The sequence below is a fragment of the Argopecten irradians genome, chromosome 8, assembly GCF_041381155.1.
Source record: "Argopecten irradians isolate NY chromosome 8, Ai_NY, whole genome shotgun sequence".
In the NCBI taxonomy this organism is placed as follows: domain Eukaryota; kingdom Metazoa; phylum Mollusca; class Bivalvia; order Pectinida; family Pectinidae; genus Argopecten; species Argopecten irradians.
Genome location: NC_091141.1, coordinates 33,514,026 through 33,534,660, shown reverse-complemented (window position 1 = coordinate 33,534,660; position 20,635 = coordinate 33,514,026). Strand labels below are relative to the sequence as shown.

Sequence of the window (20,635 nt, the reverse complement as noted above, 5' to 3'; positions counted from 1 at the left end):
CTATGGGTACGTGGAGGTCGGTATGACATAGCATATGGGTTTTCCTTTTTTTGAGAAACATTAACTAATTTTAGTTTCAGTGACGTCATAGACGCATTGATATTGCACTTTTGAACTCCTCTATGCAAACGTTGAGTTCACAAGGGTAGTTTTCTATAACCATTATTTTTTTTTATTAGCAAAAACATATGGAAGTAATTTCGATCTTAGCATAAAAGGAAATATCTACAGAGAGGATTTTGCATCCACATTGTTTCAACCCTGGCTACGCCCCTGGTGCTGGAAATGTGGTTATACGTTTTGTGTGGGGAAACTTTCCACTTTTTACGTATATAGTACTATGTAGAGTATGATTTTTACCGATTTTTGATCTATACCCCTAAAACGCCTAAAATGATTTAACTATGGCATTCTGGTGGGTCCATAATTATGTAAACTGTAACTAATTCTCAAATCCCTGTGCTATTAGTGGACGTTGGGACAATAAAATGCTGGTCGTAGTACGGAATAACGGGGTGGTCGTAAAACTGAAACAAGGATTTAATTCACTTATAAATCCTTGACTGAAACGACCAATATATATACAAAGATATTTATAGAAAAGAAGAAGAAAAAGTGAATAGCTGGATGGTCGTAATTCCCCTTGAATACATAAAAACTAAACCATGTTATTAAGTTACATTTCTATTATAAATAACCTATACATGGTATTACCATCTCCATATGACTACTAAGGCATGCGCTAAACTACATCTCATTTATATGTTAAAATACATACATGTAAATGGATGTAAAATTTGTATTTAATATTATTAATATTGTCTAGGTCTATTTCTCTTGTTATTACTATAAAAAGGGCAATAATTCCATTATACAAGAAGACACAACACGAATATACCGCAGTCTCCCAAAACACGCACCATGCACTTCATACACGCAACAGTCCGCATACATGGGAGGCCGTCCTTACATGACCCTGGCTGTTAATAGGACGTAAATTTAATCAATCAAATAAACAAATCCGTCGTTGTATATAAAGAAGGCTTTTATAAGTTGTAATAACTTTCGTGTTGACAATAAATACTAAACTAAAGTGAATAGTTTTCTCAGTATCTCGATTCATAACAAAAATATCTAATTTAAAATAGTTAATTACATAATACTGCAAGTTAAAAGTTTGGTATTAAACCAAGATCGCACCGAAAATACAAATAATAAAAATACAGAAATGAAACATGTTTGTGGTAACGAAAATTAAGCGCAAATACGCGGGAATCCTTCTTTTATGCATAGCACAACATAGTTAAAATTGATGACGTAAATTGATCTGATAGATGTCTCAAATAGAATTGTTTTCTAAACCATTTGCATAGCTTGGTCTAGAAATTCAATAACTTTAATTTCTTCATGATGAGAATCAAAATTATAATATGATGCATGCGTTTTTTATATGAAATACAAAGCAGTCGATGGTATATGGCAAGGCGACCCCTAGTGTCCACCTTTTGAATATATTTTTATTAATGTTAAAGATGCTCCACCGCCGACAGAGCATAAATGATATTCATCACGTGAACAATATTTGGTGTTTAATCGTGTATATATATGCCTAATTAACACACAAATAATATAAAATAATTTACTTCGCCTTTGGTGCTTGCTCAATCAGTACTTCATTCCATATAGGATATAGTGCCACAATTTTTTTCGGGATGCAATTAATTATTTTTCATATTTTTAACTTGAAGTAAAATTAGAAGTTCAAATTTTTCAATGGTGGTAATGGTGTAAAGTAAGTAACTTTTGTAACTGAAGAAAAATACTAAATCGTCTGCTTTTGTTTTTGATAGTGAAAACATACCATTTGTCAGTGGTGGAGCATCTTTAATGAAAGAGGCTTCATTCTTTTTACACCCATTTATAATTAATGATTATTTGATTGGTCAAACCAAAAATCAAATTGTTTGACAGGATGAAAGTAAGATTTTGGGTTCTCTCCAAATATTGGGCGTGTTTTCGATTGTGTCCACAATTTTAAATCATTTAAGCATTGAACGTCTTTCAGTTGGCATTCATATTGACTATGAATTCCATCTAAAAGACGTTTAATACTTACACTTACATTTGATAACAATTTTATGATGAAATCCCAAGATAATTTGCGTCTATATAGAATAAATAATGAATAGTTACAATCTCTCCCAGAGTTCGGCCCCCACAATGCACCCTGGGAGAGATTGGAATAAATAATGTATTATCATCAAAGACGGAACATCTATTTGAACAGCAATCTTTTCGTGGTCACTGACACGACAATTGTGATGTCACAATGATAATGACGTCATATTAAGCGGATGACAGTTTATAGACTGATGAATGCCAACTGCGCTTGGTACGTGAGGTTAAATAGTGGGACTGCAATGCTTTTTTCTTCTTTTAAAAAGTCAAACATTTGTCCTATATATGTGACTTCAAATTCAAAATTGATAATAGGCCCTTGATTCAACGCGAATGTTTGTATTTCGTGTTAAAAATGCCATTGCTATTAATGAAAGTTTTTAACTAGGATATATTTTTTTTTTATATTTCACATCTCATATTATTTAAAAAAAATGAACAGGTTTTATGCTAAAATATAACTACCACAAATTAAACTGTTGAAAATGTCGCTCACGCACTTTCTCCTGCATTGCAATTTCTGAAAGGAGACATATATGTTTTTCTAAAACGTATATGTTTCTGGTTTTCGATTAGAGCGAATATATGTGTACCCGGCCTACTAATTTTCGGTCGATATAAAGACGACATCATTATCACAAAAAAAAAAAAAAAAAAAAAAATCTGTCTAAAAGTCTTTTGATCTACGATATTGCAGCTAGTTTTCTATAAAAATGGCAAAGCCATACTTCAACTGCCGTGGCAATCATGCGACGTTATATTTTCATTATGACGTCGCAATAGTGCAATTGCACGATGTAAGGCATGCATTGTGGTATTTTAAATTGGGGACATGTCGGTGTGGTTATGTTATATCAGATAAAACTCGCGGGAAAAGGCAATGACTTTATTTTATCAGTCGTACACGGGGTGCCTGATTCAGTCAATAACATAACCACAACGACATTTCCCCGATTTATATCAGTCAATTAAAAATAAATATAAAAATAAAAGAAAAAATTGGTAGGTGCGCGCTTTTTAGATACAAACAATTATATTTATTACGTTGATAAAAAGAATAAAAGTAAACTCTAGAAAAAAACCCAAAAAACTTAAGACATAAAAAATACCATTGCAGTGAGGGCGACCGTTAAAATGGGGCCGGTTTTACAGTTAATTAAGCTAATTAAGCGCGCACCTGTCAATTAATTAACGTATTTTGTAGTTGTTTTTAAATCGTCAAACTTTTATAAATGCTTAAAGTGTTGTTGTGGTTAGGTTAATGTATTAAACATTTTATGTACAGTGGATAAAATAAAGTCATTGCCTTTTTCGCGAGTTTTATCAACATAATAAATTCTCAGTTAACTATTCCTTGACGTCACTTCCTACACAAATGTTCCAGTGCGCATACAGCTCGCGCATGTCTAGAACCTATGTGATATTTTCTGCTGCAACATAACATGCAAGGTATTTTCATTTGCCGATTTCTCGTTTACGCAAAGGGTTCCAATTTTTTGCAATGAACATATGGTAGAAAATTATTGAAAGAACAATTTAATCAACGCAACACATTATTTGATATTTAGTAACAATAGGAGCACCGAGAAATTTATTCGATATATCCTCGAAGTCTTTTGACGGGAACAGATGGAGGAACTAGGTCACAGTCTCGTTTTCGCCCCAATGGATGACTTCGTGAGAAACCATCGTACGTAACTACGAAAGAAGAGGTATCTCTGTCAGCATGATAACGTTGTTGACGAAGAAAGCTTGGTTTCAGTCACCCTCGGTATTAGGCCGATAGACCAATTTCTTTGAACTGTCACAAGGGCAGATTATATTGTGAATCGAGTACAGATTTCAGTGAATATTGTGATGTTTTCTTCACCTCGTTGAAACCAACGTGTGTTTGTATGTGTATTGCTTCAAATCACAACCTAACAGATTACTATTCACGTGCTTGAGAATTAGACAGATGGCTGGTCGGGCCGACATGCCGTGAATTTCAAGTTATCGGTGTATTCAATTTATTTAAAATCTATCTTATATGATTTCATTGTGGCGATAAAGACCAACAGTGGTCATTTCGACTGATGAACAATGAAGTGATGGACCAATGATATATATGACTTCATTTGTATTAAGTTTACATGACCATAGAAAACAGACATGATTTGTTTTGTTGATCACAAAAAATGACAACTTGCAAAATATAACCCGAAACGTGATTTAAGACATTGAAACAGTTGTATATACAGTAACATTTTAGGCCTATGTCTCTTCAAACAATGCAATATATGCTTTGATTGAACTTGTGATATTTTTGTTTTAACATGGACCTACTATCGACACACATGTATTTGTTAAGAATATTAGGGTAACATAAAACATCAATGCTAGTAGATCTTTCATGATTTCAACAAAAGCGATATATTGTGATGAGTCGGAAATCCAACCGTCAAGCACCACCATCCGGAGATAATTCAGCCACAGCACATCGTCTAGCAGACTACCTTGGGGAAACTTCCACGCCTCTTGCAGGTCACGGCATTTCTTCTCCCCAGGGTGGATCATTTGAACAAGTAGACTACAACAGTACTTTTAAGCCCTCAAACTCTGTATCTAGCACTATGGGTGACAGTCCAGATGGGACCGAGGAAATCAACATGGATGATCCTCCAATAGATTCAGGAAAGGTGAGAAAATTAAAGTAGATATTAAGTTTCATTATTTTTAGGGTGCCGTTGGATAAACCTGCCTGCATGTTTGGTTGAATAGAAAGAGTGGGTTGGTATGGCACTATGTATTATATGTACATATCTGTGTGTGAATATACTGTTCAGGTCAGTTTTAAATGTAAACAACGATTTCTCGACACCACCTGCGTAATTGACATGCTGTTGCTGCGCTTCTTAATTCAAGGGAAAGCAAGCATTGCTACCCCGACACTATGGACTATTTTCCCTGTTCTTTTATATGTTAGCACCAAACTAATATGACTAAATAACACATGAAAGCCATTTTTGAGAGTCTTTGGTTGCGATTAAGGAAATAGGGAGACTGGGGAGTACCTATTTATAGTGTAAACGGAGCCTTATTAAAAATCACAATAAAAAGTTCAATTAACCATGCTATTCAATTAAAAAAATAAACATGGATAATGTTCTCAATAGCAGTGTTTTTCTTGTCAAGATCGGGGATCAGTCAAATATCTATCTATCCACTTCCATGTTTCCTAATTTGTTCCCCAATTATTTCATAAAATTTCTCATTGACAAATAAATTAATTGATTCTTTTGAGAACATATGATATATTTACCAGAATGTGAGTCCTGATGGGATGTTGTCAGATTCTCTATTAAACTGAGTGATTATCAGGTTTCTTTAAAACAATTATAACGTGATATGGCCAAAGATGGGGTTACAACACCAAACCAGTTGGAGTTTTGCGGTCTTGCGCAGATTGGTCAAGTACCGCGTTGTAATTATGACAACGTCAGGGAAACATAATACGACCTGCGTTATGAAAATGAATATTTTGTTTATTTTAATAAAGTTGTTCAGAAGGTGCAGTTGGCCTTTCCTTTATGCGAGCAAGTTTTCCGTTAATAGCACTGTCCTGATATGCATGTATACATATACATGATATCATACGCATAGAAATAAGCATAACATTTAGGATTTACTTTAGCGTATACAGTTCAACAAATATCCCCTAAGTAAAGCCTAACTTTGTTTTAGCATCTCCCATATACAGACACTTTTTACAGGGCCGCGGTGGCCGAGTGGTTAAGATGTCCCGACATATTACCACAAGCCCTCCACCTCTGGGATGCGGGTTCGAATCCCATGTGGGGCAGTTGCCAGGTACTGTCCGCTGGCCGGTGGTTTTTCTCCGGGTACTCCGGCTTTCCTCCACCAACAAACCTGGCACGTCCTTACATGACCCTGGCTGTTAATAGGACGTAAAACTAAACAAACCAAAAAAAAAAAAAAAAAAAACACTTTTTACAAGTAGGTCATGATCATCTAGCTTACAGTACTAGTTAAGATATATGTAGATGCTCCACCGCTCCTGACAATGTTAACAAAACTCGGCAAATCACCGAACTATTTCCGTCAATTTCTCCGAGGGGATCCGATTGCGAACTTATGTTCTATTCAGTAGGTGTAGCGCCGTCTTGGGTGATATCTGAGAATAATGTCCGACAACCAGAAAAGACATTCAGACTTCTCTGGGTTTAGCAAATGATAATTTGTTTGCAATAATTTCCCCCCACTGGTACCCATTACAAACATGAAATCTTCAACAACAAGTAACCAATCAACACACGTAAATCGTTTTGGCCAGCCAATCAAAGTGAACAGACTATTTACCTTGTGAAATCCAAACAACATGGCAGAAAAAGTGACCAATTATAATAGCTACCATCCCAGGATGGTAGCAATTAAGTAGGTGTTAGCTATTGAACATTACAAAGTTATCTACCCTCACAGCTAAGTATTCATTGTGACGTTGTGTGTTTCAGGGTGTAACTGTATACTTTTGAGAGAAAACAATGTGAGATATGTGCTCACAAAATAATGAAGTCACAATGGCTACCTACCCAAAAGGGAGGTAACTCTAATATGTAATGATGGAATAATATCTATAGGAATAGTTACATTTATAATTATGGTAGTTGTTGGGTCAATGTGGTCAATGTGTACATGGGAAATAAATTGCTCATATAACCATTGATTATGCATTTTAATTAAAAATTAAAAACAAAGGTTTCTTTTACTTATACACTTCCATGGCTTTACATATTGTATAACCTGGCCCTGACAGGTCTTCAGAGATAAGATAAGATGGCCCAGGATAGTGTGAATACAGCTAGGGAAAATGTGATTCATAGTCTTGATAATTTAACTGATAACCCACAGCAAAACTGAAGGCTCTGTATGCGACAACAGATGAAAATCATGAGACAGGTAGTTTGGTCGTTTGATCAAAAGAATCAAATAATGGCACACTGGGGATTGTTGGGCGCCGCTATGTCTGTAATACTACATGTTTTCTTCAAAGGAAGCCTCTACAGGCCTGTGATTGGTCAGTGATTTTCTCCTGAACTGCCTCCAGTTTTACTGTGACATATATATAGACCAGGAGTGGATATTATAGCGACAGTGAGATAATAACCCCTTGAGTATCGAGAATGTGGTAACCAGGACTAAGTCACTATACACAAGTAGAATGGCCAAACATAATACGAACCACATTATGAAAATTAACATTTAATTTATTTAAAATTAATTATTCAGAAGGTGATGATAGGTGTAGTATTAACGGTAAGCTAATAACTTTTGCGTCTCTACAAAATTATTAACCTCGTTTCACATTCCAATTTTAATAGGTAAAAGCCGATTCGGAAAGGTAGTGGGCCTTTAAATAATTACATTTTCATATCAAATTTACTGACACATATCTCTAAGAACATCTGGACTTACATATCTCTAAGAACATCTGCGCTTTGGTCGTTGAGACAAGGCATCGTAATAGGCAAGTTATGTGGGCAATAAACCAGTATATAACTAACTTAAATTCTTGAGTTTTAGAATTTTGTTGACTATTTTGATAACTGCATTCTCATATCAATTTTACTGATACATAATGTATATATAAGAACATCCGAGTGGACTTTGGTCAGTGAGACAAAGCCTAAATAGATCTAGACAGAGTCATGTAGATGATAAACCAGTGACTAACTAATAGTAACTATATATTTACATGTACAGAGTATATATATATTTTCACTAACTCAAACTTTTTTTTGTATTTGAAATTTATTGGCAGTTTTTAATAACACCATTCTCATATCAATATTGATACATATCGCTAAGAATATCTAAGTAGACTTTGGTCAGTGAGACAAAATTTAGTAATAGACAGAGTCATATAGGTGTTAAATATATATTCACTGACTCAAATTTTGGAGAATTTTAATTGTTTTGGCTGTATTGTAATAACAACATTCTCGTATCAAATTTACTAATATATATCCCTAAGAATATCTAATTAACTGGACTTTGGTCAGTGAGATAAAACTTAGTAATAGACAGTGTCATGTAGATGATAAATCAGTAACTAAATAAGTCTATATATACATGTATATATATTAACTAACCCAAATTTTGGAGTATTTTAATTTTGTTGGCTTTTAATAACAACATTCTCGTATCAAATTTACTGATGCATATCGCTTAGACCATCTGTGTTATCTGTCCAGTGTTTCAGCCGGTGTTTTAAGTGTTAAAATCCTGTTGTTTGTATACAGTATTGTTGTCCATATATCGTATCCTCCCAGCTAAGCTCTAGTTCTAGGTAACACTTCTGTTACCAATGTATTTTCACTTTAAAACAATTCAGGAATGTTTGAAAGAGGAAGTAAACATATTTCAAAAAAAAAATTAAAGGTTATATATAAATAATGTATACAAGTGAAGCTCAAATTTACTCTTACCCTATTTTCAGATTGAGATATTTGAATTTTGACGACTAGGTGATGGTTGACATGTACATGTTGACCAATGGATTTTCACTTAAAAACAAATAACAAATAAGAAATGTTTGAAAGAGGAAGTAAATATATTTGGATCTTTCAACGCGAATCAGAGATCGTCATATGCCCTGCAAATTCCAATTGACAAATCCAATTTTTGACCCAGAGCTGGATTTTCTGTAGGCACTCCTGTTTTCTCCCACTCTAAGACTTACACATGGTTTTATTCTGGTTATTGAAAGTGTTGTATAACTTCACTGGTATAAAGTTATTTTATACTTCAAAACAAGTATATTGTATAAATATTCTAAATGGTGTAAAATCAATCAAGATAATAACAATTAAAAAGCCCCAACATTATCATAAAATTTTTGACCTGGTATATGTGTTGTTGTGAAAAAAACTTCACTTTACAAGTGTACATATGTATTAAATGAATGTACATGTATATATATATCTACAGTTAATACATTATTCAATATTATTCCTACATAATGTCATGGAGCACATTAACACTGTTATAGGAATTGTGACCTAAACTGAAAATCTAACAACCTGTCTATATTTGTCTTTAGCATGAGGAAAATTTAAAATAGCCCCAAATTGAATTTTAAATTCGTGTCAGTACACTAACAAAATAGAAATGTGAAAGATCAAACTTTCATATTTTTATCGAGTGTTTTGTGATATTGACATGTTAAACTTAAATTCATGTTTTCTTTGTTACAGGAAAAGAAAGGAAGTCTCGGTACTATACCTGTAGATCCGACAAGACCAAAGATGGTAACGGTGAAAAACCCTGGCCAAAATCGTGCCAAGCCAACCATGCCAGGGAAGAAATCCTCCCTCAAAGCAGACCTGGTAAGTCATTGTTACAACATCTTAGGAATGGAAAAGATGATTTTCTTGTTACAATGTCTTAGGAATGGAAAGATGGTTTTGTTGTTACAATGTCTTAAAAATGAAAAGATGATTCCATTGTTACAATGCCTTAGGAATGAAAAGATGATTTCGTTGTTACAATGCCTTAGGAATGAAAAGATGATTTCGTTGTTACAATGTCTTAGGAATGAAAAGATGATTTCGTTGTTACAATGTCTTAAGAATGAAAAGATGATTTCGTTGTTACAATGTCTTAAGAATGAAAAGATGATTTCGTTGTTACAATGTCTTAAGAATGAAAAAATGATTTCGTTGTTACAATGCCTTAAGAATGGAAAAATAATTTCATTCTTATAATATCTTAGGAATCGAAAGATTATTTTGTTGCTGCAATATCTTAAGAATTTTCTCAAGATAATTTCATTGTTACATAAGTATCTTAGCAAATTAATGACAAGATAATATCTTTGTTGCAATGTCTTATGACTATGATGCCAGGTACACCTGGCTGAGGTACTGCCTGATCTGGGCGGAATTACATTAGATATCACACTGATAGTATACAAAGTACCACCTGAAATTGCGATTGTATTGCCTTTCTTTAAAATGATGAAAGCCCAGATTCTTACTCAATTTAAATTTTGAGTTTTTGTCCATTGCAGGATGTGGCAAAAGAATTTAAGAAGTGTAAAGAAGATGAATCCACAAGACTTGATCTAAGTAAATCACAGGTGAGTATATCCAAGAGAATGGTAAGATTCCAGGAAAATTCAGACATGTCGGTCACACAGTGATTTTTCTGCCGAGAGATCTTTTGTTTTGTCATTTATCACATCACCTCAATGGATAAACACCCTTTCTTATGTGTAGAGTTGATGACCTGTTTTTCCAGCTTGTAATTATATCGGTTTCTTGGAATGAGATTTCATTGAACCTCTACAAATCATTAAAAACCTTTGTATATATCAGTACAATTACCAAGGGAAAAACAGTAGGGTCCTTTTGATTTTCTATGCTTAAAAAGGATATGGGGATGTCATGAATGCAAACCCTGATTATATCACTTTATACAAGTGACTTCTTATTCCAAAATAATCTATTTTGCTATTTTCCTTTAGACTACTGTATTTACAAGATTATATAGCTTTATATGAAGTCAGTACCAAGTTATTTGGACAGATTTAATGAGCACTCCTGTGCAGTTTGACTATGATCAATATTAAACCGTGTCACTTAGGAATTGTTCCTGGTGCACCGTCATGGATACTGTTATCATTATTTGTTGATGCTAACTTCTCGGCTTTAATCATTATTCTTAATAAAATATCTTTATTTTTCAGATAACTATTATTCCAAGTTCTGTGAAAGAGGTAAGGAAATACAGAAATCTATTCATCTCTTTTACATGTACAGTTTTACTTGTCCAAACCGTTTGATCATATGGGATTTTCTTTCCTAAGCCAAACAAAGAATTATGTTTGTTTACTGTGCTCCTACCCTACATAACCAGGATTATTTTGGTGGTGCTAAAGTGACTTTTAACAAAAAAAAATTATGACCTTAATATTCATCTGGCCCTGATATCTTGAAACAAACAGAGTAAAGATATGATGCAAGTCTAAATCGGAGCCTGTTCCCTAACATATGATCCATTTATGCCGTTATATTGACAGATTTGTTTGAATATTTTAGTTGATACTGCTACAAGAGTTCTATCTGTATGGGAATAAGCTGGGCACATTGCCTGCGGAGATAGGCTACCTGACGAACCTACAAAAACTTGGTCTGAGCGAGAACTCGCTCACCACACTTCCGGACTCTTTACAGAACCTCAAGTTCCTCAAAGTGCTTGATTTGAGGCACAATCGACTGAACGAGGTAAAACATTTCAGGGATTAATCTCTTTGTTGTAAAATACAGTGGAACCAGGTTATATTGAAGTTCTTTGGGAATAGAAAATCTCTTCATATTATCCAGATTTCAATATATCCAAGGAGAAATACTCTGTATATGTGTGAACAGGGATTGTAATTAATTTCAATTTAAGCAGGATTTTAATATAAAAATTTCAAATTAATTGGAATCCCATTATTCCGTCTTTGCATATTACAGAGTTAGCTCCCTTGCGAGTAGATATCAATTGTTACATCATTATTTTGTGAGTGCAATTCACATTGTTTTCTCCGAAAGTCCAACATATGATGTTACGCTCTTAAACACATGAAGTCATAATCAATACCTACCTGCAAGTGCAGATAACTCTGTAATATGCAAATTAGGAATATGGAAGTTAATTTTGCTATCTAATATGGAATTCATTAAACAAGTTCAATGAATTGATATGCCATAAGCATAAAACAAATAACTATTTCAAATTATTCAACTCATTTAATAAATTACTTATCAATACGATTGGATGTCTCATTTCTGATCGTTCTCCCTTCTACAAAACTACAAAAGACCCAATGCCATCAATAAAAATATGAATATCTTTGATGAGTTACCTCCCCTGAAGATTGTTTTATAAATTTTCCTTTGTAAAAATATGTACAAACGCAAAGAATTTTATTTGCTTGTTATCAATCCATTTGATAATGACATTTAATCCTTATTTCCACAGATCCCTGAGGTTGTGTACCAATTAAGGTCTTTGACAACACTCTTCCTGAGGTTCAATAGAATTCGACAGGTGGATGAAGATATCAGTAATTTAACAGTAAGTGTTGGATAACAGTTTAACCCTGTCATGTGATCTCTAACCCTGTGTCCTACTTGCCATATTTGATGAAATAAGCGCCCAGGGTGCTTAAAAAAAAATTGAAGGGGTGCTTTCTAATTATATTTTGCACAAAATTATTGATTTAAGTAAGCCACTAATCAATATTTGCAATCAATTTAAAAAGAAGCAAAATAGAGGAACTTTGACATCTATATTAAAGGGACAATTAAGTGAGGCTTATTCTGTTGCATAACCATGAAGCAAAAAAAATCATTTCACACACATTTCACACCAGTGTGGGCTTTACTGGCATATCACAGTAAAACTAACTAATCCCACTTTCATTTCAACTGGTTTGTTTCCAATTTATATCTGTGAATTTTAAAGGCCCATTACCTTTCCGCATCAAAATATAAAGGTTTCTTAAAAAAACATAAATAAGATCAGAAAATGCATACCGATGACCTAAAATAAGGTTACGACACCATACATATACAAGATTTCATGTGTAATATATGAAAACAGTGGAGAGTCAATTCGCTGTTTTGCCGTCTGGCGCAGTGATAGTCAACTACCGCGAGGTATATAGGACGACAGCAGGAAACATAATACGACCCGCCTTATGAAAATAAACATTTTATTTATTTTAATCAAATCGTTCAGAAGGTGATGATAAATGTAGTATTAACGGTAAGTTAACAATTTTTGTGACTCTACAAAATTATCGATCTTGTTTTACATTCCCATTTTAAAAATTAAAAGCCGTTTCGGAAAAGTAGTGGGCCTTTAATGTACTCTTAGACTGAATTGTCCCTTTAAAATAAAGATTTTAATTTGAAGTAAAATAAGTCTGGGAAAGTGAGAGGGATCATTTAGATGTTCAGATTTTTTTTCTCTCATGAATGATATAATAAATTCACATTTTTTTTTTTTTTTTGCAGAAACTAACCATTTTCAGTTTAAGAGAAAACAAAATTCCCAAGCTACCGCGAGGTATAGGGAAGCTTGTGAACCTGGTGACCTTTGACATTTCTCACAACCATTTGGAGCACCTGCCGGAGGGTAAGTATATATATATATATAATAAGTCACAGCAGTTGGTAAGTCCATATATATGATACATCACACCAGAGGGTACGTCTGTTATAGTGACCAACCAACTTTCTTTCCCGGCTACTGAATTTTGCGATTTCCATTTCAAAGCAAATTTGTGAAGATAAAGCGTCACAGATTTACAAAATGAATTGACAAGTGATGTATAGATACTAATTTACGGAGATAAACATTAGTGAATTTACTTGCATCACAAAATTTGTGAAATTGACTCGCACATGAAAGACGTTAGTTTATGAAACATGGAACATGGAATGTTATGGTCTTAAATTTGAAGGGGTCTTTGAAACACTTGACAAATGTCATTTCCAACAGTGTTTCACTGTCTCCTATTATAGATGTTTGATATTTTGTTAGATGCTATTTTATTCTGTTATAGAAATTATTATACACTGATCCCCACTGATTTAATGTTGATATTTTTTTCATTACAGAAATTGGTAACTGTGTGATGCTGTGTTCACTTGACCTCCAGCACAATGAGTTACTGGACATCCCAGAATCTATAGGAAACCTAAAGTCGTTATCTCGGTTAGGCCTAAGGTTAGTTCCAGATTTCAAAGATACAGTAGGTCAATGGTTTTCCTCCGGGTACTCAGACTTTCCTCCATTTCAAATTCCTGACATGTCCTTTAATGACATGCGAAACAATATCAACATAAGATTTGTACTTCAGATAATGAAAAAAAGTTTTATATACTATCGGTGCTACAAAATATGAAAATGGAAAATCTCATCCGTTAAATTTTACTTGAGTCCTCTTTTCATATTTTGCATCTACTTTGATTTCATTAAGCATGCTAAAAAAATGTAGAAAAATTCAAGGTCATGGAATTAATCTTGCAATACGGTAAAGATTTCATTTACTTTATATTACAGGTACAATAGATTGACAAGTATTCCAAAGTCTTTAGCACAGTGTGTTCTTATGGAGGAGTTCAACGTGGAGGGGAACAACATATCACAGTTACCGGTATGTATTCAAAACACAGACCATGCATTCCATTTGCGGGTTTGAACCAGATGTAATGGTTTGTGCATTACCAGGGAACCGAACGATGCAAGTGGTTTATTTCTAGAAGCGTACCACTTGAATCTCAAGATGGCAGGCTCAAGATTTTTCTTTCATCATCGAAATGTTTTCTTGAAAACAAGACAGATAGTATATCCAATGAAATTACATGATTATATATTTCTATGTATGCCAAAACTATTTAGGTATTACAATATATCCATAGAAAATACTTAGCTTTTATATTTGAAGTGCATCTATCATATGGGTGCCACCATCATAGAAAAATTCAAACGTGTTCCATTTGGCGATGCCGTTTCATTTTAGTACAACTGGTACGAATCTGCAAAAAGATTATTCAAAACACTGAGTGAACATATCAATTACAGATGTGTTATGAATGTGTGGGCTTTGATGCCTTACAAATGGTACTACAGGAAGTTATATGAAATTTGAGGGCTTAACATGCCCCTTTAGGAATGTTGTTTTAACAAGAGTGCATCAGTTAATGTTATTTTAACATGAATGCATCAGTTCATTTCTTAATCAATAAATATTTGTCCTTCAATATTTTTACTATAACAGGAAGGCCTGCTGTCCAGTTTGACAAACCTGACCAGTATCACGCTGTCAAGGAATGCGTTTCAGTCCTATCCCACAGGGGGCCCTGCTCAGTTCTGTTCAGTTTATGTAAGTACAACTGTCAAGGAATGCATTTCAATTTCAACAAAACTCCATTGATATCAAACGCATCAAAAGGATGAAGACTTATATAGGCTTTCCTGTTGTCTGATCCCTTTGTTATTAATAAAATATGTTGAAATGAAATCAAAAGGATTGGACATCAGGCTAGGTCTAATTATGTCAAAATATGAATTTACAAAACGTCTGCATTCAATTAATTTTAAAGTACAGTCAAACCTGTCTATAAAGACCATCCATAGGACAAGATAAATATGTCCTTTATAATCAAGTGGTCTTTATACACAGGTTAAATTATATTGAATTGGATCGTCTTTATATTGAGAGGCGGTCACCATGGTTACTTCACTAAAGGGGGGCAACTCTTAATAACATTAAAATAACCTGAGTTGTCAGTTTAGATAAATATGCTTTCATATAGAATTTGCATGTTGTTTGAAACTATTTGAATTCAGCCTGATTCTGTATTGTATTGTTTTGGACAGTCAATAAACATGGAACACAACCAGATCAACAAGATTCCACTGGGGATATTCTCCCGGGCACAGAGTCTTACGAAACTCAACATGAAGGACAACCATCTTACATTCTTGCCACTTGGTAAGTTTGGTGACTTTAGTAGTTCAGTACTTGAATCTTATAGTCACGTGTAAATTTGGAGTTAGATAATTAGCAAATAGAATAAAATAATTAGCAAATAGAATAAAAACTTGTTAAGATAATTAGCAAATAGGATAGAAACTTGTTAAGATAATTAGCAAATAGAAATAAAACGAGTAAAGATAATTAGCAAATAGAATAGAAACTTGTTAGATAATTAGTAAATAGAATAGACACTTGTTAAGATAATTAGTAAATAGAATAAAAACTTGTAAAGAACTTGTAATAATTAGTAAATAGAATAAAACTTGTAAAGATAATTACAATAGAATAACTTAGATAATAGAAAAACTTGTATATAGAATAATAGAATAAACTTGTAAAGATAATTACAAATAGAATAAAAACTTGTAAAGATAATTAGCAAATAGAATAAAAACTTGTAAAGATAATTAGCAAATAGAATAAAAACTTGTAAAGATAATTAGCAAATAGAATAAAAACTTGTAAAGATAATTAGATAATTAGCAAATAGAATAAAAACTTGTAAAGATAATTAGCAAATAGAATAAAAACTTGTAAAGATAATTAGCAAATAGAATAGAAACTTGTAAAGATAATTAGCAAATAGAATAAAAACTTGTAAAGATAATTAGCAAATAGAATAAAAACTTGTAAAGATAATTTGCAAATAGAATAAAAACTTGTAAAGATAATTTTCAAATAGAATAGAAACTTGTGAAGATAAATAGCAAATAGAATAAAAACTTGTAAAGATAATTTTCAAATAGAATAGAAACTTGTGAAGATAAATAGCAAATAGAATAAAAACTTGTAAATTATTGTAATTATACAGCATTGAAATGAAAGGTTTATATCGTATAATATATAGTGTTCATTCCATCCTGTCATGGATAATGGCATAAAATAGATTAAGAAAACTATATATTTTGTATTTACAATAGCCATTAATTATGAAATACTATATAAAACATTTCTTGTATGATTTTCGGTTGCAGACATTGGAAGTTGGGTAAATATGGTGGAATTGAATTTAGGTACCAACCAGTTGACTCGGATCCCTGACGACATCCAAAACCTCGAAAAGTTGGAAGTTTTAATTCTTAGTAATAATTTGTTAAGGGTAAGAATTCCTGTGTTTATTACCACGTAGTCCCCCGGAATACCTGAAATTTTCTTTAGAAAGTGAACTACCCCACCCTCTAAAAATTAGCAATGAACTTTTCCAGTCATTGAACAAGATGAATTGGCTTCAGGGGTGAATAAGATGCCCTCTCAAGCATAGCCAGTAAACAATTTTTAATTACGAAACATTATATTACAGTCAAACCTCGATGTATCGAAGTTCAAGGGACCGTCAGAAAAACTTCGAAACATCGAGACTTCGAATTATTCGTGGTTGAAATTAGACCGATGTTTTTTTTTTACCATGACCAACTGTGGTAGTTGTGTACATGTCGTCTCCGTTCCGTAAACTTTATAATCATTGTATTTACCACAAGCAAAACAAAATAAAAACGAAGTATGCAATTAATCACATGTATTGCTATCGTTAGCAATACATACGTATGTATATTATAAACAAGACTTACGTGTACTAGGCCTAACCCATGTACAAGTGTTCGTTTGGTGACTATTTAAGCGATGGTTGATATTACGGAATGAATATAAAAACGAAACTAAAAAGGAGGAACCGAAAGCGCTACACCACCTACAAAATACTTCGATTTAGAATGATCGATTTGCTCCAGTATTTATGCCAAAGTTGTGCAATGTAACAGTTTTGAGTATGAGTTACTAATAATGTGGCTTGCTGTTTACCATTCTGTAAAATTCTACAAACCGCTACCAATGGCGGCGGCGAACATCAAAAACGACTAACTGTATATTTGCTTTACTAATGATTTAATAACGCAGCTTGTAAAAACAAAGCACCGGGTATCGGTCTGATTAGTGATATTAATTATCTTGATGATATCAAGCTAGCAACACAAGCTGTCATAATCCCTATTGTCCGGCGAAGGGCCGTCGCGAGACAGCTAGGTGTGACAGCATGCCGCGGGGTATCGGCGAACACCTGATCTGTACAGGTAAATTTTTATTCGAATCATCGAGTGTCAGTTACCTATGATTCTATAACAAATGGTCCATGAAAAAAGTTCGATACATCGAGAACTTCGATTCATAAAACTTCGATTCATACATGGTTTAGTTAGTAATGTTATATAGTGAAGAAATTCGGGACCAAACAAAAAGTTCGATACAGCGAGAAATTTGATTCATCGAAGTTCGAATCATCGAGGTTTGACTGTAGTTCCAATATTGGAATGGTGGTCAATATCTACATATTTAACAAATTGATATGAGGGTATAATGATAATGGAGCTAGTGTAAATTATGTAACCCCGGCGTAGCCGAGTTACATAAAATTTACACGGGCTCTATTATCATTATACCCTCATAACTGCAAGAAAATAAAATCAATTCCTAATATTTACAGTTTTTCATGTGAACGAATATCATTTATTCTCGCGAAAATTGCATATTTTGAGGTCATCTGACCCGAAGGGTCAGGATGACCTATTGTCATCATGCACCGTCCGTCGTCGTGCGCAGTGCGCCGTCAGCCGTGCGTTAACTTTTCATTCAAACGACTTCTTCTCAATAACCGGAAGGCCCAGGGTACTCATATTTGGCCTGTAGGTTGCTGGGATGGAGGGCTACCAAGTTTGTTGAAATGAATGACCTTGACCTTCATTCAAGGTCACAGGGGACAAAAAGGCTAAAATCTTTAAAAGACTTCTTCTCAAGAACCAGAAGGCCCAGGGTACTGATATTTGGCCTGTAGGATGCTGAGATGAAGGGCTACCAAGTTTGTTCAAATAAATGACCTTGACCTTCATTCAAGGTCACGGGGGTCAAATAGGCTAAAATCTTTAAAAGACTTCTTCTCAAGAACCAGAAGGCCTAGGTTATTGATATTGGTCCTGTGAAATGCTGGGATGAAGGGCTACCAAGTTTGTTCAAATAAATGACCTTGACCTTCATTCAAGGTCACTGGAGTCAAATAGGCTAAAATCTTTAAAAGACTTCTTCTCAAGAACCAGAAGGCCCAGGGTACTGATATTGGGCCTGTGACATGCTTGGATGAAGGGTTACCAAGTTTGTTCAAATGAATAACCTTGACCTTCATTCAAGGTCACTGGAGTCAAATAGGCTAAAATCTTTAAATGACTTCTTCTCAAGTACCAAAAGGCCCAGGGTACTAATATTGGGCATGTAGCATGCTGGGATGAAGGGCTACCAAGTTTGTTCAAATGAATAACCATGACCTTCAAATAAGGTCACAGGGGTCATATAGGCTAAAATCTTTAAACGACTATGTTGTATTGTACTAATAGTCAGATGACCGTTAAGGCCCATGGGCCTCTTGTTTTTATTAAAATACCCATATTATTTTCTCTCCCGTCATCGTCAAGGAATTTCATTGAACAGCTGATTGGAATTGAGTCATTTATATGTTCCCACCAAAAGTGGGGTCTGTAACAATAGAATTGCAACTCTTATTGTAATATCATTATACACTGATAATGATAATACTAGAAAGTAGAAAGCATGGTTATTGAGTCTATGTCAATGCAAACTGTAAATATTTTAAGTTTATGATATTGAATTAGGAAAAGGTGAATAAGCATGATCGTTTGCAAAATAGCAATAATTAATGGCTTAATATTTGTAATGATTGACTGGCCCATGGTCATAATTGATTGTTCTCTAATTATACAGAGGCTACCTCCAAGCATAGGTAATTTGAAAAAGTTACGAGTGCTGGATCTGGAAGAGAATAAACTAGAGTCTCTACCTCATGAAATTGGTAAGTTTTTATATTTCCTAAAGCCATTTTCTCAAATATTTTCCAATTTGAATCATCATCTTGATAGAAAAATCTTAAACAAAATGATGTAGTAATTTTTCTTAACAAAATGATGTAGTAATTTTTCTTGCGTGCTTTTCAAAAACACACAACACCATGTGATACAGAATTTTGAGAATTTTAAGAGAATGTGCAAAAATGTATTATTAAGCTCTTATGTCTTAGCTGTTCTTAAACAGCTCTTGTTATAACCTAAGGTCATGTTATGTTGAAATTGGTTATATGGGATCCCTAGAAAGTGGTCATATTAAGCAGGTGTTTATACAGACTATACCAGTATAACACTATCTGCCTAATTATTATCGTAATCGGCCTTAATGTTATCTCCCTTTTCTTGATCTCCTTCCACAGGTCAGTTACGAGAGTTAACGAGACTAGTAGTTCAATCCAATCAACTCACAAGCCTTCCCCGTGCTGTTGGGTAAGTAGGAAATTCTCACTTTCAGGTGTGACTATTACACTGTATCTTATATAAGTCCATCCTCAATACTCCAGAGGTTAGTATTACTGTCGGTATATCCACCCATGGCTTATTTCATAGCAAAATTGAAGGAATTTCAGGAGAAAAAAAACTGACCAATCACAGGCCTGAAGAGACTTCTTTTGAAGATTACAGAGACAGCGAAGTCCAACTTCAATGCCATAAGTCAACCACAGTGTACCATTATTAGGTTATTTTGCTGTACATCAAATGACCAAAGTACCTGTCTCATCTGGTGTCGCCAATAGGGCCTTCAGTTTTGCTATGAAATAATCCAGAGATGGATACCGCGCCAGAAATAGTAACCATTGGAATATCGAGGATGCTGTGAAACTGGATGGGAACAATAGTGTTCAAGTCTCTGTATATCTGTTGACATGATATAAGTAGGGAAACTCACACCTACAAATGTGGCTATGTTTTATAATTAAGTCATCAGCTATGAAACTATATATTGTTTGTCCACAGC

At 33.9% G+C, this 20,635-nt stretch overlaps 1 protein-coding gene across 2 annotated transcripts in view; it reads left to right on the top strand.

Annotated features, from left to right (window-relative positions):
* Positions 1–3,571: 3,571 nt before the first annotated feature.
* The window catches only part of LOC138330156 (leucine-rich repeat protein SHOC-2-like), a 28,971-nt gene continuing 11,907 nt past the window's right edge, over positions 3,572–20,635 (top strand). Inside the window, exons 1-14 of one of the 2 annotated variants that reach the window (XM_069277576.1) lie at positions 3,572–4,856; positions 9,432–9,563; positions 10,247–10,315; positions 10,925–10,954; positions 11,277–11,462; positions 12,205–12,300; positions 13,245–13,365; positions 13,851–13,959; positions 14,296–14,389; positions 15,014–15,118; positions 15,616–15,730; positions 16,750–16,874; positions 19,538–19,625; positions 20,037–20,106. In XM_069277576.1, the coding sequence (XP_069133677.1) occupies positions 4,599–4,856; positions 9,432–9,563; positions 10,247–10,315; positions 10,925–10,954; positions 11,277–11,462; positions 12,205–12,300; positions 13,245–13,365; positions 13,851–13,959; positions 14,296–14,389; positions 15,014–15,118; positions 15,616–15,730; positions 16,750–16,874; positions 19,538–19,625; positions 20,037–20,106 (1,598 nt within the window). In that variant the 5' untranslated portion in view covers positions 3,572–4,598. The remainder of the gene's footprint in view (positions 4,857–9,431; positions 9,564–10,246; positions 10,316–10,924; positions 10,955–11,276; positions 11,463–12,204; positions 12,301–13,244; positions 13,366–13,850; positions 13,960–14,295; positions 14,390–15,013; positions 15,119–15,615; positions 15,731–16,749; positions 16,875–19,537; positions 19,626–20,036; positions 20,107–20,635) is intronic. The other variant, XM_069277575.1, reaches the window with a different exon arrangement.